Source organism: Rhineura floridana, chromosome 22 (assembly GCF_030035675.1).
Source record: "Rhineura floridana isolate rRhiFlo1 chromosome 22, rRhiFlo1.hap2, whole genome shotgun sequence".
Classification (NCBI taxonomy): Eukaryota; Metazoa; Chordata; class Lepidosauria; order Squamata; family Rhineuridae; genus Rhineura; species Rhineura floridana.
This window is the reverse complement of record NC_084501.1, coordinates 20,174,267-20,198,975: the sequence shown is the minus strand read 5'-3', so window position 1 is coordinate 20,198,975 and position 24,709 is coordinate 20,174,267. Positions and strand designations below refer to the sequence as shown.

Sequence of the window (24,709 nt, the reverse complement as noted above, 5' to 3'; positions counted from 1 at the left end):
GGCCAAAGTGGCTCGAGAGCAGCCAAGGAAGCAAGCCACTTAAACCTTCTTTCTCTCTCTCACACACACACAAACAGCCTGTGCTTTAGCAAGTGGGAGAATGCAGCCAGAGGAAGCTCAGTAGCAGAGCCCCTGCTTGCGTGCAGAAGGTCCCAGGTTCAGTCCCTGCTGCCTCTCCCAGGAGGGCTGGGAAACGTCTCCAGCCTGAAACTGATCTGCTGCCAGTCAGGGTAGCCACAACTGAAGTAGATGGACCAAGAATCTGAGCTGGTGAAAGGCAGCGTTCCTGTGTCCCCTGAGCTGGCTGGGAATGGAAAAGATGGAGTAAAGAAAATGCCCGAGTGAGATGCAGAGCAGCCAGATTATTCTCCTGCCTCCCTTGGAAAGCTGCCACTTGGGTGGGCAGAGCTACAGCACAGGTGTGGGGAGATGCTGTGGGGCAGGCAGGCCCCATTTGCCTAGCACCTGTCACCTTCTGTTTCCAATGGGAAGTGCTGATCAGTCTGTGCTAGGACTGGGATCTTGACCTGCTGGCCAGCCCACGCAGCAGGTGGCCCAGAGCCACACAGCGCCAGGAGGGAGGGAAGGCAGCCCTGCCCGGCCCAGCCTTTGCCAATGCAGTACCTGTGCTCCATTCGCCCAGATTCATTGCCCATCAAACTCAGGCCCAAAGAGTTTAAAACAACCAGACTTGTGGGCCCGAACCTGCGGAACTCCCTCCCACCTGTGACTAGACCGGCACCCATCGTTGCTGAACTCCAGGTGCATGACTAAGACTTGCTTGTCCCAGCAGGTCTTTTCAGGTAGCACTTGGGTTTACGATGAAATTTTATTGCTGTTATTGTCTGGATGGTTTATCTTGATGAACACTGCTTAGAAATGCTCTTTGTTAAGCAGTATTTAAACGTCTTAAATCAACAAGAACAAGCAGAAGGGAGAAGAGGTGGGATATAAATCCAATAAATAATAATACTAAATATCTGGGGACACCCAAGAAAGCCAGTCTGGGCCCAATTCTCCCTTGCATTTTACTGGCTCCACCCAAGTTGCCAGACCAGGAGCGCCTCCCAGAATGTGCAGACAGCTAGTGAACATCTGCTTGGCTAGGCCCAGAAAGCCACACTCTGAAACGCACCGTTTTGGCCAGGATCCCAAGCACCTTGGAATCACAGACAGGCTTCAGGCTTGTTTCCCCTCAAAGGGGCAGCTTGCCTATCTACCCCCCCTTCCAAGGCAAACTGATTTTGAAACCAAAGGGCGTATCAACAGCAGTTTGCATTTGCTTCTTCTTTAAAAAATAAAATAATAATAAAATAAAATAGTAAGAAGATTTGAGCAGGCTAATGTGGGTGAGAGTCCTCTGGGTGAGGCATATGGTGGGGAAAAGACTGATAGGAGCCCGCATTGTGCTTTCGCTCCAGCGGCGCTTCGAATCACCAGGTCTGAGGCAGCCAGGAGATGAAACAGTTTTACTTCTTTTTAAAAAAGATGAACAGTCCCAAGCACAGACAGAAGACAAAACCATTCGTAATTACCAGTATTAACACACATGGAATAAGTAAAGTTTTCTCTTTTGAGGGTGGGGAATAGCACAGACTTTTCTGTGTAGGAAATCAGATGGTTTTTTTAATTATTCCTCACATTAAAAATTTTTGTTTAAAAACAGCTTGAGGAATATTTTCAGCATTCCTGCAAAGAACCCGCATCAAAGACTCCACTTCCCGGGGGGGGGCGCTCAAGGGGCAGCTTGCAGGGGCCTCTTTGCAACGCAGCTGGCTGCCCCTGCGAGCCACAAGTGCAGCGGATGCTTCTGCCTGAATAATGCAGGCGAGCTCAAGCTCTGCTTCTCCATCGGATGATGAGACTTTAAAAAAACAACCACCCACATCATGGCCTGGAAGCGATTCTATCCGGGGCTCAATGTGGAAAAAGCACCTTTATATGAAATATCTTTTCTCTCAGAGCAGTTGATGGAGTTAACAGTGATGCATTTGCGGCTCCCTTCTCCTTCCAGAAACAGGCGTTTCTTCACGCTAACATGGAGGCCAATGTGGTATCCCTAAAGTCACCTTCCTTTTTGCTCGCCACTTACATGAGCAACTCCTTTTCCTAATGGCACCGACTCTCCCCCCCCCCCAGTCTGGCAGCTGCTTGAAGGGTGGCGGGGGTGTGTGACAGCAGCAGCTCACAGCCCCCCCCCGACAGGTCACTGGCACGACTGCAGTAACTGCTGGAACTACAAATCCGAGGCTGTTGAAGGGACAGGGCGGTTGGAAGAGAGCGATTCGGGCTGCCCGACAGAGTCTGGCTCCTCCGCAGGGCCCAGAGAGCAAGCGAGGCGGACGCAGGCAGGACACTCGCTGGCAAGAGTAAAGAAGGAAACAACACAGCCGGTGTCCTGAGGGGTGTCCAACGCCAGAATGTAGCATTATTGTTGCTTTTTAACTGCTTCAGAAAAGCTTTGTCGATCTGCATCATTTATTCTGATGGTGCACTTGGGAGGCCTCACTCAGCATGGAGTGGGAGGAGGGCAGAGTATTACTATTAGGAAGGGGGCGAAGAGAGCAGAGGCCCTAAAAGGCCACCAGAGAAAGGGGGGAAGGAGCATGGGGGCAGCCAAACGAATAAAAGCCTCCCTTTCCATGTGCATATCAGTGAGCCTTTGCCAACCTGGTGCCCCCCTGGAATGACTGAATGAAGCTGGGGCTGATGGGAGCTGCAGTTAAGGCTGGCCTAGGCAAGCTCTCTCTGGACAGGTCACAGACCCTGCCTGTCTTCCACGGGCCTCGCTTCCGGCCTGAAGCACCCCCCTGCCCCAGCCCAGGAGCCAGGATAGGCAAGAGAGCGACACTTGCAGGGACCCTGGCTGTGGGACGACCTCCACTGGGCTTCTCTTGGGGCACTCCCAGTTCCTTCGCTCAGGACTTCGTAAGGCAATGATGCACCCCCAATCTCTCCCAGGGAGCTTTGTCCAAGCGGTGGCGGAAGTGTGAAGAGGATCCTCCCTCCCTCCTGCACCTTCACCAGGATGAGCCCATAAGGGTGTGCCTCTGCAGTGCTTTCAGACCAAACCGATCAAGGGGGCTGGAGGAACTCCCCTATACCAGGAAAAGTTGCCTCTTTGGTGGCTTCTGAAGTTCAGGCAAAAGGTGAGCGAGACCTGATAAGAGGTGTATAAAAGGGGGCAGAGGGAGAAGGGTGCCTTCCCCCCTCCCTAGGAGCACGCAGGGCCACACCAGCCAGCTCCCGCCTCACTTCCTTACAGAAGAGGGGAAGGCGGGCTTCCTTAGCCCAGTGGGAGAGAGGGGGGTCAGGATCCCCACAGCTGCACAGAGACAGACGCTGGGGGCCCTGGGACTGCCCCCCACCCCACGACGGCATCAATCAGGGACAAGGAAGGGAAGCAGCAGAGGGGAGCTCAATGCCACCACGGGCTGCCCCCGGACTCCGAAGCACCCAGCCATGGCCCACACACAGCAAGGCTGCCCAGCTGGCCAGGTTATCCCACACGCCCAGTTCCCAGCTGCCCCTTGCACTCCTAGCCTGGGAGGGGGGATGTTTGAGGGGCCCCACTTTGCAAGGAGGAAGCTGGCAGGGCTGAAGGGGCCCCATGTTTCCGGCACAGGAGGACATTGCTCACCCCTGCCAAAGGTCACAAGCAGAGGTGTTGTAGCAAGAGTCCACTCAAACTCGGCGAAAACAGAAGCTCTCCCCCTCCACCGCCCAGGGGAGCTGCCCAAGTCAGTCCAGGCATCAAGGGGAGGGCCTGATGGTGCCACAACAGGCGAGGAGGATCCCTTGACCATGTCAAGACGTCCACTGCTTGGCCCTCAGCAAACCTGCCCGTTCTGATCACGGCAGGGCTCAGAGATGCCCCAATGGGAAGAGGCGGAACTGGGCAAGCCCTCCCAGCTCTGATTTGGCAGGCACACCAGGGGGGGGGAAGGAACTGGAGCTTCCCTGGGAGGCCTCAAGCAGCACTTCACTCAGCGAAAGTTCAAGGAGCTAAACTTTCTGCCAAGCCAAGGAGCACCCCCCCCCGCTGCACTCCATTACGGGGCAGGGCAAAGGTGGGGGGGAGGGACAAGGCAGGGTTAGGTAACCAAGGGCCTCCTGGCCAAGGCAAAGTGGATGCGCTTAGCCCTAGTTCATGGGCCCACTTGGTTCTGAATAATTTCCAGGCTGCAGCCAGCGCCAAACCCCAAAAGCACGTGAAGCCACCCAGCTGCTGGGGCCGTGCCTGGCTTGGCTCTGGGGAGCCGACAGCACCACTGCGAAACACACACACACCCCGGCCGAGTGCAGGAGGCTGCCCGCCCCAGCCCAGCCCAGGGTGAAGGTGAGAAGGCCCAGCGGCACCCGACCGAGAGAGAACTGCGAGGAACGCACCATGGCTGCAGACACTGTAATGGGCTCCCCCGCCAGTCCCATCACGCAGCCGCCTGCCCCCCCTCTGATGCACCCCACAGTCTTCACTGTCGTCATGGAAACAGCTCCAGGGGGCAGGGGCTGCAGCCCTGGCTCCAGATTCCAAGGCCGGAAGGTGGCAGGAGGCAAGAGTCAGTCCTGAGCTGGGGAGGCGGCCAGCTGCCTCTCCCACTCCCTCTCAATCACCTTGTACAGCTCCATGGTGGCTTGGGCGTCTTCCACTGAGGAATGGCCGTTCTGGCCCACCTGTGGGGGGGATGGGGGTCAGAAGGAAGGAAGGAAGAGATGGGCTGAGGACAGAAGCTCACCAGCCACCCCACAGGGCCCCTCTGCCCCCTCGCAAAGAGAGAGGAGCCTTTCCTCCCTCATTCATGAGAACTGCCCCTTGGGGAGAGGACGCAAGGTCAGAGGCTGGCCCCTCGGAGCAGGGCCTTTGCCATGGCTGCTGCACCCCAGTTTGAGATGCCATTTCCCAGCTGGATGAAAAGGTCTCTACCACAGGGGTGCTGACTTCCTTAAAAACACATGTGATGTTGCTTTCTGTGCTGTTTTGGCTGCAGGGGCAGTTCAAAGCTGTTGTCATTACATTGCATACATCACCTTGAGACATATATGTGGAAGGCAAGTGATGATGATGATGATGATGACCACCACTGCCACCACCACCACAGAGTGTCTTGAAATGCCAGGTCAGAGGTCACTCTGACTCCAGAGCCTGGGGCGACCAACCTTAATGAATAAATACTCCCAGCATCCCCAGTGGCCACCACGGCACAATCCATAGCCAGGACTGATGGGAACAAGACAGAGTGACGTCTTGGCTGCTGCTGCTCCAGAGTTTAGGTTTTTTTAAAAGAAGGTGTGTGTGTGTGAGTGGCCTAAACACCACTAATGTATGGACGGCAAGTTCGCATTTGGCCCAACTCCGTCTCGTGATTGTGCCCCCCACATTCAAGCAAATTGTGCTGGCCGCTTTACAGTGTTGCAATTTCAACTACAGCCAGCCAAAATGAGGGACTGCCACCACAATGGCTTTTTTCTTTTTTACAAATCTACGGTGGCGGGCAGCTCTGTGTGGAAAGCTGTTTGCAGTTCTGGCTACCTCGCCTCAAAAAGCATCTTGTAGAGCTGGAAAAGGGCAACCAGAATGATCAATGGGTTAGAGTCCTTTGTGGGGAAAGGGGACAACGCGCCAAGCCTTTTAGGTGTGTGTGTGTGTGAGAAAGAGAGACAGGGGGAGGTTTTTACCCCTCCCTCAATCATGATACTAGAAATCCACATGTGAAATTATTGGATGAAAGGAAACTCAGGACAGACAAAAGGAAACTCTCCTTCAGACAACAGAAACATAAAATCTGCTGTCACGAGATGCGATGACAGCTCAGGTGGCTTAAAGGAAAGCAAATTCATGAAGGTCCATGAATGGCTGCTAGCCATGGTCAGTAAATGGAGCCTCTAGCTGTAAAGGCAGTTTCTGAATACTCATGGGGAGGGCAATGGTGGGAGAGGGGACTACTGCCTTCCTGCCCTGGTTGTGGGACTGGTAGGGTGGCCTTTGGCCTGATCCTGCTGTCCTTAAGGCTTGGATCACAAAGGAGATGGGGGGGTAATGGGGAAAGATGTTACCTGGATGTCTCTGTGGAGCAGCTGCCTTGTGAGGCGTTTCAAGGAGGCCGGCTCGTTCTCTGGGAAGCCAGCCTTGCGGTTGAGCAGCGGGATTTTCGAAGTGTCCCTGGTCAATGATTTGGGATGGAAGTACTTGAGAGCCTTGAAGTCGTTGTGGATTGCATGACCAATGACAATCTTCCCAGACAGGATCTTAAGAATCTGAAAGGCAAGGCAAGAAACCACTTAGGAGACTTTTTTTGTTCTACTAAGTGGCATACAAATCCAGTTGAACAGAATAAAGGATGGGAATATCCTCGGTCAGCAGCAAATAGCTCAAGAGCACCTAAACTGGGATGAGGAGGGGGGAAGACTCGACCTCCCATCAGTAGCCAGCCAAGCCCAGAAAGCTTCAGACCCAGAAGAGCCTCGTCACCTCTCATGTCTTGCCCACTTGCCCCCCCCTACCAGTCAGGAGTAAAATCTATACAGTTCATTCCAAAGGCATGCTTGGGAATTGAAACCTTGATGTACGATGCATTCTTCTGCCCAAGCAACTCATTAATTTAGGCACAAGACTGAAGGTTGTTGGGGCCATATACACACATTTTTTAAGAGCAAAGACGGCCTGTCATTTTAACCCCGATGGGGCAGGAAGAGAGAATTGTGGCCCAGAATGGAAACTCTGCCCAAAGGCCTCTCGCATCCCCCCGCCCCCGTGGCTGTTAAGGCCAGGTTGGACCATCCCCACAGCCACTACAGGTGCTTCTGTGCAGGTGCTGCTGAAGTGAAGTGATTGAGCTCCAGCATACACCACGAGCAGTTCGAAATGATAACTGGCATTTGGAAAGACCATCGTGCCTACAGGTCTGACTTTAAAGCAGAATAAAAAGGCGAACTGCCTTTCTTTCTTCCTTTAAACCCAGATGTGGAAAACCTCACAAGGGCTGGAGGGGAGATCCCTCTCCTGACAGGCCAGTGGAGCTCCGCTGTTGCCCACTCACCTCCTTCTGGGCCACCTTGAAGGGGACGGCGTTCTTCATGTGATGCCTCCGGATACCGCTCCACCTGGTCCGGTAGTTGGTGATGGGGTTGAGGGGCCGGATGTACTTGTCGTACATCACATCGCCGTAGTAACTGACCACGCTGCACCTGGCCAGGTCACTGTTGCGCCCGCCAGGCCCCGTGCCCACCATCTCACAGTCGATGGCCACCATCTTGCTCGGCTTGCCAGGGGGTGGAGGCGGGGGCAGGCCGCTCTCGCGCTCGCTCAGCAGGGCGACTCTCCGGACCTCCCCCACGCTGCGGTTGGCCTGGGTCCCGTTATGCCTCACGGAGCCGCCCCCACCGCAATTCCCCGCTTTGCTTGAGGCTGCGGGGGCTCCAGAAGGGCTGTTGCTCTGGGATCTGGAGTCCTTGGCATCACGGCTAGACTTCTCCTTGGGGAGGGGTTTAGGCCGGTGGGCGACGCTGTCCCCTACGTCCAATTTCTGCCTTTTCTTGTTCATCTCCCGGTCCACCCCTGCGCGCTTGTGGGAGGCATCCCGTTTGGGGAGAGGCTGCTGCCCCGGCAGCTGCTTCTGCTTCAGGAAGCCCTTCCTCTCCAGGAACTGCCGCCGCTTGAGAAACCGCTGGTGCTTCGGATTGCCCTCAGAGCCCTTTTTTGCCCGCGGGGGAAGGGCTGTGTCCAGGTTTAACAGAAGATCCGACATGGCGCCTCCGCTGACCGTTACCATGAGGAGAGAGCTGCAAGGGGACGCTTCTCTAAAGAGACCGTAACGTGCACGAGGCTGGACATGTCAACATGTTAACACTGGCAGGGGAGAAAAGGAAAGGGGTGAATGCATTTCGTCAAACGCAAAGGTCTTTGCCGTGTTAACTGATATTCAGGATATTTGCTCCCAAGGTTACTGGAAATCAAATTGCAGGGTTTTATCCTGAGGGAGAAAGGGCTCCAGCTCAGTGGCAGAGCATCCGCTCTGCATGCTAAATTCAACGTCAGGCACCTCCAGGGAGGGGGAAGACTTCTGTCTGAAGCCCTGGAGAGTCACGGCTGGTCAATGGCAGCAATAAGCCAGTCTGACCTGACAAAAGGCAGTTTTCGAGGTCCTTAGTTAAGCCAGCCGTTTATTCAGAAGAATGAGAAAAGGAATCTTAGGCTGCAATCCAATACGTGTCTACTCAGATGTAAGCTCCATTAGGTTCAATGGGACTTACTCCCAGGTAAGTGTGTACTGGACTGCAGCCTTACAGTTTTGGGGAAATAACCATAGCTCAGTGGCAGAGAACCTGTTCTGCACACGAAAGGTTCAATCAGCAACACTTCCTGGGGGGGGGGTTGCGGAAAAGTGCCCCCAGAGAGCTGACAATATCAAGTTAGCTGAACCAAGACCAAGAGTCTAACTTGGTTCATGAAGCAGCTCCCTTGGATCCTGTTCCTATGAACAAGTCTCCAGTGCAAACCCCCCCAGAAGCGTAATGTCATCGTATTCCAGCCTTCCCCAATCTGGTGCCTTCCAGATGTTTTGGACTATAATTCCCATCATCCCCAGCCATGCTGGCTAGCGCTGATGGGAGTTGCAGTCCAATAACATCTGAAGGGTGCCTGGTTGGAGAAGGGTGCCCTGTGCAAAGCCCGACCCTCCTCCCGCAACTACAACTTAGCAGTCAGTCAGCAATTTAAGGTAAAGCAGTGGCCCAAATCCAGATGAACTGGAAGAAGTCCCTCCCCTTACTTCCAGGGTCTCAGGACGGGAGGGGGGAAAGAGAAGGGCTGCAATGCTGCTGGTGTTGCTCCCTCCTAAAAAGAAGCCGATTTTGCTCCAGATGAAATGGGGCAGCAGGAGAGGGCCACAGAGCCCAAGATCCTCAGGCAGGTGCCAGCCAGTCTTTCTCAGCTTGGAGAAACAGGCCCACCACAGGAGTGGTTGTGATGCAACAGTCCACCCTCTCCAGCTTCCCCTTCCCAGTTCACACCACATCTACCCTAGACTCAGGCCCACTGTCTCCCTGGACCTACCTTGCAGGCCTTGAGAAGAGGTTTGTGACATAGGCTGACCTCATCAGCCCGAGAGGGAGCTGTGTGCGTCAAAAGCTACAAGGTCCAGGAGAAACTGAAGGGCAGCCCTAGGCAACACCCCACCCCAATCCCATGGCCAGTGTGCAACCCCCCCCACACACACACACTAAGATCATGAAGGTTTTTCTTCATGGGCTGTTTTCAAATGTTGCTACTACAAACCACCAGTCTGACAGAGAGATAGTTTTTAATCAAAATGAAGAGAGAGAAGTAGAAATTAAAGGAGACGTGTGCATGTTTTGTGGGTGAGAAACACCTCTCCCCGTCAAATCATTCCCATGGCCCTCTCTGCCTGTCCCCACAACCAGCAGCAGGCCATGCAACCAAGCAGGTAGAGTGTCCCATAAGGGACAGACATGGATTCAAATCCCAACTGCCACTGGCTACAAAGCTTACTGGCTGATCGCTCTCTCTTCCGCTGGCTCTGCCATCCCCACAGGGTTGTTGCTGTCTTAACGATCAAATTATAGCAAGGAGGGGAAGCATGGCACATCCACCCACATGTACCATAGACAGTTGAAGGGAGTCTCGTAGGTCATCTAGTCCAACCCCATTTAATGGAGGAAATCGAGAGAGAGCTCCTCAACTGGTGCCTTGTCTAGCCTTGATGTGGAGACCATTGTGGGTGAGCCAGAGCCTGCCCATGTCTCTTTCACTAACTGGTCCCATTGCCAAACTGCTCTTACCATCAAGAAATGTCCCTTAACGTCCAACCAAGATCTGCCCTCCAATCTTGACCTCTAGGGCAGCTAAAAAGTATTCGCCCTCTTCTATTCCTCCAGGCTAAAACATACCCATTTCCTTCATCCTCTGCTCTCAAGCTTGTCCACTGCAGTGAAAAAGAACAGAGGCTTGTGGCGACTTAAGAACTAACAAATGGGGCATAACATTTCATGGACTACACAGCCTACCTTCATGATATGCCGGAAATGTTATCCTGAGTTGCAGATAAACTTATGTTTTTGCATCAGTCAATCTACGCATGATAGAAGAATCATGAACAAAATATAACTTGTCTTGTGAATTACCACAGTAATACAATAGGATCCTGCTTTACAGCGCTTCGCTTTACAGCGTTCTGCTAATACAGCGGTTGTGAATTGTAGAAAGGCCCCGCTTTACAGCGCTTGTTCCACTTTTGGTCAATGTAAGTCAATGGGATCCACTTTACAGCGGTTTTCGATTTACAGCGGGGTCCGGAACGTAACCCACTGTATGAGCGAGGCCCTACTGTAATCGACAGTGGCAATTCACAACTTAAGTTGTGGTTTGTTTATGATTCTATAGTATTTGTCTGCACTTCATTTTCTTCTGACTTCAGTTAACAGTTCCATCTCTCTCAACCATGGGTTAAAGCCAGCCAAGGCTGTGTACACACCACACCTTCAAAGTACATCTCAAATACACCCCCCCTGAATCCTGGGAACTGTAGTTTGCTAAGGGTGCTGGGAATTGTAGCTCTGTCAGGGGTAAACTACAGTTCCCAGGATTCTTCAGGGGGAGCCATGTGCTTTCAATGTATTGTGTATACACAGTCTTCAGAAGTTTACACAGAGACATTTTCTGGGTTAGCTAACTAACCTGCCCCCAAATAACTCCAAAGCAAAGCTATAACATTAAAGCACATTCACAGCACATTGTTCCCACTGAAGAATCCTGGGGATCTGTAGTTTAAGGCTGCTGGGAAATGTAGCTCTGTGAAGGGTATACGCTTCCCAGGATTCTTTTTTTGCTTTGAATTTGCTTTGAAGGGATGGGGTGTATGCAGCCTTTGTGAGGATAACTGGGGAAGAAGTCCTTCCCAGCGCTGGGGCTCTGTCTGATCCTCCCCCTCTTAGGCTGTCAGTGACAAGGATGGCTAGCCCAGCTGGAGATGAGTTAGCCGAGGTGCTTACATCCAGCGACTACGCTTCAGTATTGGTTGACTCATTAATCCTCGGCTGGACACAACAACCCTGCAGAGTAGGTATGAACGTCTTTCTTCCCCGCTCGCTCTCTGGGCCATCCCTCGCCTCCAGGGGCGCCTCCGGCCTGCCCAACTTTACTTCCTCCCTCACCTCCTACCGCAGCCTCCATCCCCGCCGCCTCGCAGAAGAACCACCGGCAGCGCCGCTAACCCGGAACCGGAACCGCCCACCAAGGGGCGGGAGAGCCCCTTCGCCCTGAACTTCCAGTCTATGCCGGAAGTTTCTCTCCCCTCGGACATACGAAAGTGCTTTCAGCATAGAGACGTCACGGGATACAGCGGCCACCCCAGTTTCAGATTCATAACGTCCGTTCTGAACCGGAAGTCGAGGGTGTGTGACATATCTCTACCGGTCCCCCTCTCTTCTCTCCCTCTGCAATTCTGGGGACGGTTTTGTTCCCTCTCCTCCCCCTCCCCCTCCCCGGCCGTCCTTATTACGAGTCGTCGTATCTCTATGGGAGCTTCTCGCTGAGCGAAAGAAAGGAAGGAAACCGATCGGGGCCAATCGCTGGGCTGACAGCCAAAGTGCGCATGCTCTCCTTTAAAGGAGAAGAGCCGGTTGCGACTGCGCAGGCGCGATTGCAGGACTGAACCATCGAGGAGCGGGCAGGTGAATCCGGCGCGTTGGGTTTGTTCCATTCATTCTCAGGCGGAAAGAATTATCATTGGTTGAACGCACGCCAGGCCAGTGGACTACGGAGTTGTCATGACGGAGGGGCGGGGCCTATGACGGCCCCTCCCACAAACCTGCCTCTATGCAAAATGATTGGGCTGTATCCCTTGGGTGTGAGGGTGGCAGCTGGCGGCCCTCCTTTAGGAGGCTGAGGGTTGCCAACTGCCCAGGCTGAGTATTGGAGGCGGGTAGCCAATTGATCCTCTCAGCCTCTGCCTTCTCAGCAGCCACCTCTGCAAGGGAAGTTTTAGCCAGCTAAACCATTTGGAATTCGCCCGCCTGTTTTTCCTCAAAAGTTTCCCTCAAAGCAGTTTTCATTTGCAACAAAACAACAGAAACAGAAAACACAATAAAATAATTTTTTTAAAAAAAACAATAAACGGTACAAATAAATAAATAACCCCGATTCCAGAAGCAAAGCCTGTAGCCAGGCTGCAGGTAGCCCCCAAGCAAGGCGCAATATCAATCAACACGCAGTCAAATATGTTGCCATGTTTTGCCTCCCCGCAGAGCTCCTCCGCCTGCCCCTCTGCTGGGTTCTTCTGCCATGGCTGGCTCGTCCCTGGAGGCGCAGAAGCGCTTAGCGGCAGACATCACCCGCGTCCTCTCCCTGTATGGCTTCATCACAGACGCCTACATCATCGTAAGCCAGCCTCCAGCTCTATGGGGTGGGATGGAAAGGGGTGGGGGCTGGGGGAGGCGCCTTAAGAGCCCCTGCCCTACACATTGGGGTGGGTGTGATGAGCAAGGGGGTGGCTCTGGACGGCTCCGCTTTTTGCACAGAACTTGACAAGGCTGCATGCACACCATACATTTAGAGCACACGCCCTCCGAATCCTGGGAACTGTAGTTTACCCCTCAAAGAGCTACCATTCCCAGCGCCCTTAACATACTACAGTTCCCAGGATCCTTTGAGGAAGGGGGTTGTATTTCAGATGTCTGCAGCACAGGCCTGTAACTCTGTTGCCCCCTTCCTCCCTGCTAGGAGTTTTTCACCGACAATCTTTGGGGCAGCCTCCCACTGACCTGGCAAGCAGCCTTGGCTGACGTCCCACCCCCACAGCTGGCTGCCCTCCTGCTGGAGAACAGAAGCTCTGTGGAAGGAGGAGGAGGAGGAGGCATCAGGTAGAGCAAAGACTGCTCCTCGTCGTGGGGACATTTCAGGCAGCAGCACCGCCTCTTGCAAGATCCCAGGCCTCAGGGGCACTGCCACTGAAATGGCTGCATTTTAGGAAGGCGTGCCAGGGGCTGCACAGCACCCACTGGGTACTTGTCTCCTGCTGCCCCATGGTATGCACAGCGGTTGCCCATCCTGATCCTCGCACCCTGCTTCTACAGAGGTGCATTCCAGAGCAGCCCTCCAGATGTTTTGGACTACAACTCCCATCAGCCCCAGCCAGGATGGTCAGAGGCTGGGGAAGGGCCATAGCTCAGTGGTAGACCACCTTCTTTGCATGCAGGAGGTCCCAGGTCCAGTCCCAAGAGGGCTGGGAAAGACTCTGTGTCTGAAATGCTAAAGAGCTGCAGCCAGTGAGTGCACACAAAACTGATGGACCAGCCACCTGGCTCAGTGTGTTCCTATTTAGATCAGCTCTTTATTTAGAACCATGAGGACTAGAAGCTCCCTTTATTTTACGGGGAAGGACTTGTAGACAAGTAGTGGAGCAGAAATCCCAGGTTCAACCCTCAGCGGCATCTCAAGGTCAGGCTGGGAACTTCCCTTGCCACTGCCAGTCAGTGTAGACAGTCCTGAGCTTGATGGACTGAGGGTCTGGCTCAGCATTCAGCAGCTCTCTCTCTTCCCGCAATGGGAGTTGCAGTCCAGCACTATCTGGAGGGCCCCAAGTTGGAAAGGCTGTGGAGCAACTCTGGAGACTGCCTAAACATGAGGAAGGGGTGGGGATGATTCTGCACTGACTGTGTCCTCCTCCCCCCCATGGACACATTGTCATAGCTGCGGGGAGAGGCTGTAAGGGACATGGAGGCTGTTGGGACTCCCCAGGAGCAGCCACATACCCCTGGCTTCCTGCTAGCCGAGGCGCACCCTCCCCTGGGCAGTTGCTCTTGGCTGCTCCCGCCCCGCCTGCGTCCGTGTGCTCTTTTCCCCCAGGATCCTAGTAACCCCCCCCGGCTCCCCCTGCCTCCCCTCCCTCAGCTACATCTCTGTCTGGCCACTCTCTCTGCTGGCCTTCAAAGCCGCCGCGCATGCCTTGGCGCTCCCCAGAAGGCCCACCAGCCAGGCAACTGGGTCGAGTGACCGGACGCCGGAGGAGTTCCGGGAGAACCGGTGCCAGAGCTCCAAGCTTCACCCTCATTTCCGGAAGCACGTGAAGCCCAAGAAGCAGCACGAAATCCGACGGCTTGGGCGGGTATGGCTCCCGGTTGGGCTTGGGAGGCAGGCGGGGAGGAGGGTGGTGCAAGCCAGCAAGGCAGGTTGCCCCTCCACCCCCTGCTGCCAGGCCCGGCCCTACCGTTGGGCAGAGGAAGATGCTGGAGGACAGGAGGGGTTGGGGGCAGAGCTGTGTGTTCTCCTGCATCCCATTGCCTGGCTTCTCCCCCTTCCGGCACAGTGGAGGACTCTGCCCTGCTGCCAGGGCTGAACTGAGGCTCACCATCCAGCCCAGCGGCTTCTGCATGTGCAACTGGAGCAGGGGGGCTGTGCCGTCCTTCGCCTCTGGCAGCAAAATGTCTGGGGCTGGCCCTGAGCAGCCCTCCCTCCCCTCTCCCTCCCACCTGCCAGCTGCTGTTTTGGGACCTGGGCACATGCCGCCGCCTCCTCCTCCCTGGCATCTCCTTGATGTCCCTTTTGCTGCAGGTGGTGAAAAAGCTGAGTGACCTCACAGGGTGCCGCCAGGTTGTCGATGTTGGCTCTGGCCAGGTGAGTCGGCAGGTGAAGACCTCTTGCCTTTAAGCACCAAGTGTGGGCCTCTGCTTGCTTTTAAGTGTGTGTGCGTGCGAGGCAAGTTCCGTTTTCTTGTAGTCACGTCGTCTCTCCCTCCCCATATGCCTTTTTAAAAGCATTTTACATTTTAGCCAAAGTTAGTCCTAATCAGAGTAGACCCATTGGCTGACATAATAGACATGGTGAACTTAGGCCCATTCATTCCAATGGGTCTGCTCTAGCTTAGCTGGCTCTACCCCCTACCTCTTTGTTTGTGTTTCAGTTGCTTTCGTTTAATGCATTCATTGCAAGCTGCCCAGAAAATGTTCAGATGGTGCTGGGGGCACCCTCACCCCATCAAGGTGTAACCTGTTTGTCCATCTTGCTCAGTATTGTTACTGTTATTGGCAGCAGCTTCCCTGGGTCTCCGAGCCCTGCCTGGAGATTCCACTGGCGGCTGACCCTGGGACCGTCTGCCTGCAAAGCAGATGCTCTAAGTACTGAGCTATACAGCCCTCCCATTTCATGTCCTTACAAAATGGTCCCAGCCGCACTGCCAACAGGAAGCCGGCCTTCTTTGAACCCCAGGCAGGCAAGAGCCACCTTGACCATCCGGCCTCCTCCCTCCCACAGGGCCACCTCTCTCGCTTCCTGGCCTTTGGCCTCGGCTTGTCGGTCACCGCCGTCGAGGGAGATGCCCAGCTGGTTGCGCAGGCCACCAAGTTTGACCAGGAGCTGGTGCAGGCACTGAAGAAAGAGCAGGCCAAGCAGGGAGGCCAGGTGAGGAGGCGCATGCTGGGATTGGAGAAGCAAACGCGGCAGCACAGGCAGGAGAGAGATGGGGCTTTCAGCTCGCCAAGGCGCAGCCCCGCCCTGTGCCTAGTTCTCAGCTGGGGCTGATGTGAGCTGCAGGCCAAAGGGCCCAGGCTGGGGAAGGGCTGGCACAGGCCCTGTCATCGCCCCAGCCAAGACTGGCTCCTTTGTTTTTTCCTCCTTCACATGCCAATACTCTCTTTGCCTCCCTGCAGACTCCACGTGGCCTGTCTCTCCGGGGTCCAAGCCACGTGGTTGCCTGGGTGGATCCCAGAGCACCGTGGCCAGAGTTCTTGCACTTGCTGCAGCGTGGGAAGGATGAGGAGGGCAGCGGCATGCCTGGAACCCCCCATCCTGGCCCTAGGTTCCCTGGGAGGACCAAAGAGAAGGGAGGCCAACCCAGGGAGCCCTTTGAGCAAGGAAGAGCAAAGGCTGGAGAGGAGGATTATGGGGGAGGGGGTATCCCAGCCTCCCCAGAACACGGGCCCTTGGCAAGGGGGGGCCGGGCGGACCCCTCCCGCCCCGCAGCTGGAAGGCAGTTCCTGCTCACTGGGCTGCATGCCTGTGGCGACCTGAGCGTGGCCCTCCTGCGGCAGTTTGTGCGCTGCCCCCACGTGGTGGGAATCACTTCCGTGGCCTGCTGCTACATGAAGCTGACCACAAAGGAGGGCCCCAACCCGCCTGGCCAGGCCCCCACCCACCCCTGCCCCTCGCCCTGCCCAGTGGAGCACGGCTACCCTCTGAGCGCCTGGGTGGCCGCTCTGCCGGGCCACCAGCTCTCCTACAAGGCCCGGGAGGGGGCCTGCCATGCCCTCGAGGACCACGCCCTGCGGCTCAAGAGCGAAAGTGCCACCTTGAGGACCCACTGCTTCCGCGCCGTGCTGGAGACGGTGATACGGGCTGCCAACCCAGCCAAGAAGCGCCTCGGGGTGCAGACCATCCACAAGGCCTACCTGCTGCCCTTTGAAGAGTGAGTGAGTGAGCGAGTGAGCAAGGCAGGCAGTGTTGCTGCAGGCAGCCCCAGCTCCGAGGAAAGTGCCTGGAGTGGGGATGGGTGGGAGAGCAGGGAGAGGGTGCATTCACGGCTGGGAGTCTTCCTCAATGAAACAAGGGTGGGGGAAGGACATAGTGGCCCTCTAGGTGTCCCCTGCTCTAGGCCCAAACCACGCGCAGTCCGAGGATGCACGGGTGGGCAAGTGGGCTGCAGCTGTCCGTGGGGGGAGGGGAGTCACTGCAGAAGTTGGCCATGGAAATGAAAGGTGCCTCAGGCCATTAGGAGCCAGGAGCCCATCCTGTTGCTGCCGTTTTACTGAGAAGGCAAAGTGCCTTTGTTTCCTTTCCCCGGCCCCCACACTCCAAATGGACGTGGCGCCCTCAGAATCAAAGGGAGCCCTAAACTCTGGGGTCGTTGTGCGGGCGCGCATGTTCCCAACACGATTTGAGCTTCGGCACAAGGGAAGGGCCTTCCTTCCTCCTCCAGGTACGCTCGGCTGGGCCTGGAGGGCGTGGGGCTGGACCCAGGCGCGAGGCTGGACTCGGCGGCCTGGGAAGCGATGCTGGCCCAGGAGCAGAAGGTGGTGGCCTTCTTCAGCCTGGCCCTGCTGCTGGCCCCCTTGGCGGAGACCCTCCTCCTGATGGACAGGACGATCTTCCTGCAGGAGCAAGGTGAGCCCCAGCACGGGGGCTTCTGGGAGGGGGAACCTCTCCTTAGCAGGCTGGTGGGTGTAAAACCACGGCTGAGGGGACGAGGGGCTCCATCATCACCAGCTTCAGTTCAAGCAGCTTTCGCCAACATGGTGCCCTCCAGATGTTGATGCTGGACTCCAACTCCCCTCAGCCTGCCCCTGCTGGAGCCACTCCCATAGCTGCAGCTCTCCAAAAGGCACCCAGCCTGAAACAGAAGCTTTTCACACCCAGCAACCAGGCTCCTCCTGAGCTGGTACAGTCATATAGGTGAGGGCCTGTACCACGCAGGCCTGAACATATTTAAGCTGCCTCTGAGGCAAGAGCTTGGCCTGGCCCCGGCCTTCCAAGCCGGCAGCAGCTCCTGGTTCTAATGAAGGTCCCTGGTAGGAATCCCTTCTCCACCGCTCAGCCATATTCTTTTCTGAGCAGCCTTCAGGGGCCATATCCCAGCGGTGGGCAGGGCCAGAGGGAAAAGTGGGCGGAGCAACAAATGTGACTGTCACCTTTGTACACTGGGCCAGTTTCTCCACACACGACACCCCTCCTGTCTGTCTTCTGTCCTGGTGACCAAGACGCCTGATCAGAGTTCAAAGGCACATTCCAGTCGAGAGTCTGAAGCAGGGACGGCGGGGAGCATCCCCAGGGCCACACAGAGAAGCCTGGCCACATTCAGCCCCTGGTCCTGAGTTCCCGCTCCTGTCTCAAGGGCGGCAGAGGCTCAAGCCTGCCTTGACGCGGTCGCACTCACCCGCTTCCCTCCCAACAGGTTTCCACTGCGAGGTCCTCCCGCTGTTTGACCCCGTCTTCTCCCCCAGGAATCTGGTGCTGGTGGCAGCAAAGGCGGAGCTGAGCTCTGCCCTCTCGTGTGTGGCAGCAGAAAAATGAGGGAAGGCGCTTTCCTGGCCCCCAAAGGGAACACAGCTTGGTGAAGCCTGGACTCCGACTCCTCCTCCACAGCATTCAACCCCAGAAAGGGAGCCGGAGGACAGCCACGCAGAGGAACGAAACAGAGATGGAATTTCAGACAGCCAGATTCTGCGTTGCAGCTGCCACAACTCTTTGTAAACCCATAAACTGGGGTGGGGGACATTGCTGGCCCTCCAGGTGTGGCTGGACTCCCCATGGTCAGGGACGACGGCGGGAGCTGGGAGTCCAGCCACGTCTGGAGGGGCACACAGGTTCCCCCAGCCTTGTCGCAGATCAGGCGTGGGGGAACCAGTTGTCAGTGAACTACAACTCCCATCAGCCCCCGCCAGCACGGCCACTGATCTTTTGAAATCCTCCATGGGGATTTAAAGTGAGTCAGGAGCTTGTGCCGTTGCCATCCCATTTCCTCCCCCCTCCAAAAACAGCACAGAGAAAGAGGCCTAAAGAGCAGCAGAGAGAGAGAAACGTCACGAAGAGAAAGGACGGACGGACACAAAAACTGGGCTGAGGAGATCCTTTATACGGCACTTCCTGCCCAGCCCCATTTCAGCCTTGAGTCGACATCCTTCCTTCAGACTGAGTCCCAGATGGGCAGAGAGTCTTTCACAGTCCAGGCAGCCGTCTGCCACTCCAGAAGGCAAGAGGGGCATTAATACCAGTAGGACTTCCTGAAGTGGCGCGTCTCTATGATTCCCTTCAGCTCCATGATTTCCTCTTGGAAGGTCTTCAAGGAGGGGACGTAGGTCTTCTCTAAGGCATCCTCTACTGATGTGTCTTTGGGACCATCTGCGTTGGTGATGGGGGTGGGGAGGGAGAGAAGGCAAATGAGAAGAGAGGCTGAGTTTGGTAAACTACAGTGTTTTATGCTCTGGTGTGGTTTCTGCAATCCCCAGTCTCTCTGGTTTTTTAAAAAGTTCTAGTCCTCATGGTGATAGAGGATAGTTTGAAAACACAATGGGGCCCATCTGAAGCAACAGACAGCCCCTCCTAGAGTGAGGATTCCCTTTTCCCTACATAAATCTGCTATACCAGGTGTGGGGAACTTTTGGCCTTCCAGATATAGCTGAACTACAGCTGCCATCATCGTGCCTGGCCATTTGCCATGCTTGCAGAGGCTGATGGGAGTTGTAGTTCAGCAACATCTGGAGGACCAAAGGTCCCCCACATCTGCATTTGATGCTTGCTCGTTCCTTCCTTCCCCCACCCCTTCCCAATGGAAGAGCCCCTCACCGGTCCACTGCTCTGGTATTATGCCATCCTCTCTCTCCTCCACGGGCTTGGGGATGATTCTGCCGGTCCTGAGAGAGACGCGCACCCTCTCCCCTTCTTCAGTGTAGCGCCATTCCACCTCGGTGGGTTTCCTGCAGTTACAAGATGTGGAGTGAGCTGTCCAAAGTAGCAAGTCCGGCAGGACAGGCGTGGGGGTCTTTTTGTTTTTAAAAGGGTTAGGGCCTTCACTGAGTCAATCGATTGCTTAGTTACCTTTCAGTTGTCAAACTAACAAATAACAACTAATGCAACCCTTACACACTGACAATCATAATTTGCCCAAGGGCAACCCCTCAAAGCAGGAAACAAACCAGAAATCATAAGAGGGCAAGTGAAGTATAATCCTCCAGGTCCCAAGGTGCTGATTATAATCAAAATAATGAGTTGTATCTGATGCTAGTTCTGCCCAGAGTAAAGTAAAGGTAAAGGTGTCCCTGCACTTGTAGTGCGAGTCGTTTCCGACTCTTAGGGTGACGTCTTGCGACGTTTACTAGGCAGACCGTATATATGGGGTGGGATTGCCAGTTCCGTCCCTGGCCTTTCTTTACCCCCCAGCATATGCCGGGTACTCATTTTACCGACCACAGATGGATGGAAGGCTGAGTGGACCTCGACCCCTTTTACCGGAGATTCGACTTCCTCCTTCCGTTGGAATCGAACTCCGGCCGTGAGCAGAACTTTTGGCTGCGTTACTGCTGCTTACCACTCTGCGCCACGGAGGATCTATCTGCCCAGAGTAGACCCATGCAAAATAATCAACGTGTCTAACTTAGGTCCATTAATTTCAATAGGTCTACTCTTAAGTAAAGCTTATATGGATACTGCCCTTTAATAATATTTTTTAACAGGATCATTCATAATCTCCAAGTGGCTTACACAGAATATAAAACATTTATAAACTAAAAATACTAACAATACATGTTTATATATTTTATATGTTATCATAATAAGTTATAATTGGGGCTAGGAAGGATTCTTCCTTTTCCTCCCCCCAGCAAAACAAAGATGGGCAAGCAACACTTCAAGGCATGAGGCCCAGAAGGGGGACCCTTGTGGTCCCTCTTCAGCAGCTGCCAAGGGCCAGGGATGATGGCAGCTGGAGGGCAGCAACATCGGGGGGCCCACTCGGGGTCACCGTACCTGGGACAAGGCTTCAGAGCTGCTCTTTGTACCCTTGCTCATCGTTAAGATTCAAAGAGCTGATTGCCTGAAACGTGCTGGGATCCAGCCCGATTGGATTAATGCACAGTGTGCCTGTTGCAACCCTGCCCAATTCAACTGCCTTCCAGCTGCTGCTGGCCTTTGGTTCCCATCCTCAGCCCTGACCTTTGGCCATGTTGGCTGCTGGGGCTGTTGGGAGATTGGGGGAGTCTGGTCTAATGCATCCGTTTGTCCCTAATCAATAAAAGCCAACCATTTCTTACAACCAGGGCCCTGTGCTGCTGCTGGTGGCTGCCATCTTGCAAGAGACGGGGGACAAGTGCCTCATCTAACACACTCCCTGCTGCCTAAGAGATTTAAAAAAAAAATACTAGGCCAGGAGATTCCCAGACTGCAGTCCACGGACCGCTCGTCATTCAGTTTGTCTGCAGCGTCTCTGAAGAAAACATACAATTTAAATCGCTTCAGGATGCCTCAAGGGAAAAGTTTCATAAAATTCAATTTACTTACTTCATTTATGGGATTCAAATTATAATGCCATAAAATACAATATAAACGAAGCAAGAAAAATACAATTAAAAAAATACAGGGTCTAACCCAGCACAGCACAAGGTCTACAATAGGCAGACAATTCATTAAGTCACCGGCTAAGACCTGCGAGCAATGTTAAAGTGGTCAGTAGGGAAAAAAGTTGGGGCACTGATGTAATAGGTGGTTTCTAAATACTTTTAAATAAACAAGCAGGCAGGCAGAGGTGGCATCACATCTGAAAACAAACGAATGGTGCTTGTTTGATGGCATTAGATACAGGCAAACAAATGTGGGCTGATTGCAGCAGATAAAATTGAGCAAACAGTTTTTAAGCCCAAAGGCTTACCTGTCGGTGGGGTCAATCAGTGCCACGTCCTTCACCAGCAGCGGGCCTTCACTGGCAATGTACGTACCGGGGTAGTTGCGGGATTTGCCAATGTAGCGGTAATGCTGCCCACGGGGAGAGAAAAGAGGCACAAAAGGGTCCCCTGTGCATGAGGAAGGCAGAGCACATGGAGGGGGCGGCAGCAGCACAACCCCCTCAAGGCCCCCCCCGACCTCATAGCAGCACAGCTGACGGATGCGCAGACATCAAGCTACGCCACCAGCCCAAAGGAGATGCCCACACTGCAAGGCCCTGCTTTGGTTCTGCATTACAAGACAGGGTAAACCTAAGACCGAGGAGTAGAAGGACTGGCCAGGAACTGGGTAGAGGTTCAAATCTCCACTCCGCCACTAAGCTCCGTGGGGGAACTCGGTCCAGTCGTTCTCTCGGGTGAGGTTGCTGTAAGGCAGGTCGATCTGCGGAAGGGCTGTAGCCCAGGTTGGAGAGCGCTGCTCTGCGTGCAGAAGGCCCTGGATTCGATCTCCAGCAGCATCTCCAGATAGGGCTCAAAAAGGCCCCCCCACCTGATAACCTGGAGAGCTGCTGCTGCCAGTTGGTGCAGGCAGCGCTAACGTAGATGAATCAAGGGTCTGCCCTTTGACATTTCCCAGCCTGTGGCCTTCCCGGCGCTGTCAGACTCCCCAGCATGACCACCGTCCAGGGTTGGCGATGATGACAGGAATTGTAGTCCAGCAACATTGCAGGGCCACACAGGTTCCCATGGAACCTGCAGGGGACCTGCATCTTGAGCTGGGCCTTTAAAATTACATAATTTTGCAAGCCGGAATGCTGTGTATTTGGACAGTTCCCTGAATCCAGGGAGCCTGATGACGCTGGCTCTAAGATAAGGGAAAGGTGTTTTCCCCAGTGGCCCCCACCACCACCCGGTGGCTTTTCCTGCCTCCCACTGTCCATATGGCAAGCATGTCCACAGGTGGGGGGAGAGGAAGCATCTTGAGTCCAACCACCTCCTTGCTGGTGCCAGTTTAGCGTTTGCAACAGATCCTCTTTCAGCATTGCAGGATTATGAGGGGGCCCAGATTGTGACCCCAAAGGCTAAGGGTATCCCTTCCTCTGCCCTCTTACCACGTTCAGGCCCTGCAGGACAACCCAGTTCCGCTCTCGGATCACCTGGCTGACCAGCCCTTGCTTGCCAACATCCTTCCCCGTCAGGATCTGGACCTGGAACAAGAGACAGACATTGTGGTCATGAGGTCAACAGGAAAGGAAGACCCTGCCCATGTTTGCTGACCCCGGCTGGGCGGGCAAGCCAGTCGTGGATTCCATCCTCCAGCTAAGAGAGGGTCCCACCTAGCCTCTGATGGGAATGCTCAATGGACAAAGATCTGGAGGCTTTAGCATTCTCTTCAGTTAGATACATTAGGGAAGATATGACATCACTCTTGCAAGTCCTTGAAAGGCTGCCACACAGAGGAGGGCCAAGATCCCTTCTTGATTGTCCCAGAGTGCCGGACACGGAATGATCAAAGCTGGTTTGGGGGGCAGAATAGGGAGAGGCACTCCCCAGCAACATTTGGGAAAGGCTTTTTGGACACAGCCCAGCAGTTTGAACTGAATCCGGAAGCATCCTGGCAGGAGTTGCATTTGCCACGAAACCAGCTGGATGTGTTTGCACTGTCTTACATCCACAAGTGGACAGACAGCATTTGGTATGAGGGTTGTATTCAAGGGCAGTCCTATGTGGAGCGCCTGGTAGCAGTCAGGTGGGGGGGAAGGAGTTTCAGAAGTATGGATTAGCACTGCAAATTCCTTTCTGTCCATGAAGGGGCACGTCTTGTGCAACAAACGGGGCAGACAGAAGGAGCAGCAGAGGAGACTCACCGTGTCGCCCTGGAAGACCTTCCAGTCCTCATCTCGGATGGGCTCCACAAATATCTTCTTGCGCTGGATCCCAGGAGGATTCTTAATCTTGTCGGCCATCGACCCAGGCCGGTTCATACCGTACCGGTAGCCTCTCGGTGGCTTGAACTTCTCTGCCATGGCAAGGAGGACGGAGAGCCTCATGGTCCCTGCAAGGAAAGGACAGCTCAGGAAGGCGATGGAGCAGCGAAGGGAAGCTTGGGGGCTGCCCCAAAGCCCCTAGCAGAAGCCAGGGCTGCTTAAAGGATGGTCTATCCCAGCAAGAAGCTCCCTGGAAAGGAGTGGGGGGACCCACCGCCCTCCAAGCATTGTGGGACTTACAACTCCCATCATTGCCCCTGACCATTGGACATGCTGGCCGCTGGGACTGCTGGGAGATGGAGCCCAGCAACATCTGGAAGGCAACCGGGATTCCCCATCCTGCAATCTAGGGCAGGGTGTGTGAGCTCGTGTATGATTCTCCACCCCTGATCTTTCCACTAGCATCGCTGTCACATAGCAGTTTCGAGGCAAAGCTGTGAAGCAAGAACCCCCCAGTCCAGATCTCAGCTCTGCCCAGGAACTGCAAGAACAGGCCGCAGCTCAGCAGGGAGAGCACCTGCTCTGCATTCAGGAAGTTCAGGCTGAAACCCTGGAGAGCCGCTGCCAGCTAGGCAGACCAGTGGTCTGACTCAGCGTACAGCATCTGCCTAGGATTCAATACCATGCGGGCTGGAATCTTACATTTATTTGTTTGTTTTAAGTGTAGTATGATTATTTTTAAGGGAAAGCCATAGCTGTGTCATACAGCTGCAGCTTCCCACGCAGAAGGCCAATCCGCAGCAGCATCTCCAGGCAGGGCGGGGAAAGGCCCCCCTGTCTTGAGGCCCTGCAGAGCCATTGCTGCTGGTCAGTACAGGCAACACTGAGCTGAACGGACCGACAAGGCAGCTTCCCGTGTTCCTCTGTAAAGCCACCTGAGTCGCCCCGCTCCTTCCGTGCCATGTGGCGAACTTTCTCCCGCGCCTGTCCTGAATCTGCCGTCAGATCGCGTCCCGGGAGGGCGACTGGCACGGGGGGGAGGCGCTGCATGCTGTCGGTCAGACTATCGGTCCATCTAGCTCAGGGTTTCCTGCACTGACTGGCAGCAACGGTTCTCCGGAGCTTCAGGCAGGGTTCTCTCCTTCCCGGAGATGCGGCCGGGGCTGAACGTGCGACCTCCCGCATTCAAAACAGGGGCTCTCCCCACCGAGCTGCCACCTCTCTTCCTTGCCCCTCCTCTGGTGCTTGGGCTGCTCGCTAGTCTACAACAGAGGCGCCCCGCGCCCGCCGTCGCGCACCCTCCGCTTGCAGCTCCAGCGCCGGCACTTGCAACTAGTTCCCAAGCAGGCTGTTCGCGCTCGTGCAAAGAACCAAAGGGGGGTGTCGGAGCAGTGCATTCTGGG

At 54.9% G+C, this 24,709-nt stretch overlaps 3 protein-coding genes across 13 annotated transcripts; 1 reads left to right on the top strand and 2 right to left on the bottom strand.

The window, feature by feature from the left end:
- Positions 1-1,454: 1,454 nt before the first annotated feature.
- Positions 1,455-11,608, bottom strand: ISG20L2 (interferon stimulated exonuclease gene 20 like 2). Of its 5 annotated transcripts, none has more exons than XM_061606919.1 (5): positions 11,170-11,608; positions 9,799-9,941; positions 7,038-7,846; positions 6,055-6,255; positions 1,455-4,674 (listed from the first exon to the last, which is right to left on the bottom strand). In XM_061606919.1, the coding sequence occupies exons 3-5, from the start codon at positions 7,767-7,769 to the stop codon at positions 4,561-4,563; spliced, it is 1,047 nt and encodes a 348-aa protein (XP_061462903.1). In that variant the 5' UTR covers positions 7,770-7,846; positions 9,799-9,941; positions 11,170-11,608; the 3' UTR covers positions 1,455-4,560. The 5 variants fall into 5 exon arrangements, with proteins under 5 accessions (XP_061462903.1, XP_061462905.1, XP_061462904.1 ...); XM_061606921.1 differs by having other exon boundaries at positions 9,907-9,941; XM_061606920.1 differs by having other exon boundaries at positions 11,321-11,608.
- On the top strand, positions 11,263-19,076 carry METTL25B (methyltransferase like 25B). Of its 6 annotated transcripts, none has more exons than XM_061606913.1 (9): positions 11,263-11,409; positions 12,262-12,394; positions 12,737-12,876; positions 13,907-14,120; positions 14,567-14,629; positions 15,266-15,412; positions 15,661-16,415; positions 16,926-17,110; positions 17,898-19,076. In XM_061606913.1, the coding sequence occupies exons 2-9, from the start codon at positions 12,299-12,301 to the stop codon at positions 18,014-18,016; spliced, it is 1,719 nt and encodes a 572-aa protein (XP_061462897.1). In that variant the 5' UTR covers positions 11,263-11,409; positions 12,262-12,298; the 3' UTR covers positions 18,017-19,076. The 6 variants fall into 6 exon arrangements, with proteins under 6 accessions (XP_061462897.1, XP_061462898.1, XP_061462894.1 ...); XM_061606914.1 differs by having other exon boundaries at positions 11,263-11,688; positions 17,947-19,076; XM_061606910.1 differs by having other exon boundaries at positions 11,263-11,688.
- MRPL24 (mitochondrial ribosomal protein L24) lies at positions 18,565-24,709 on the bottom strand. 2 transcript variants are annotated; one of them, XM_061606924.1, is made up of 6 exons: positions 24,605-24,709; positions 23,247-23,434; positions 22,491-22,586; positions 21,366-21,469; positions 19,289-19,419; positions 18,565-18,844 (listed from the first exon to the last, which is right to left on the bottom strand). In XM_061606924.1, exons 2-6 carry the CDS (start codon positions 23,427-23,429, stop codon positions 18,708-18,710), a joined length of 651 nt encoding a protein of 216 aa, XP_061462908.1. In that variant the 5' UTR covers positions 23,430-23,434; positions 24,605-24,709; the 3' UTR covers positions 18,565-18,707. The 2 variants fall into 2 exon arrangements, with proteins under 2 accessions (XP_061462908.1, XP_061462909.1); XM_061606925.1 differs by lacking the exon at positions 24,605-24,709 and adding an exon at positions 24,525-24,604.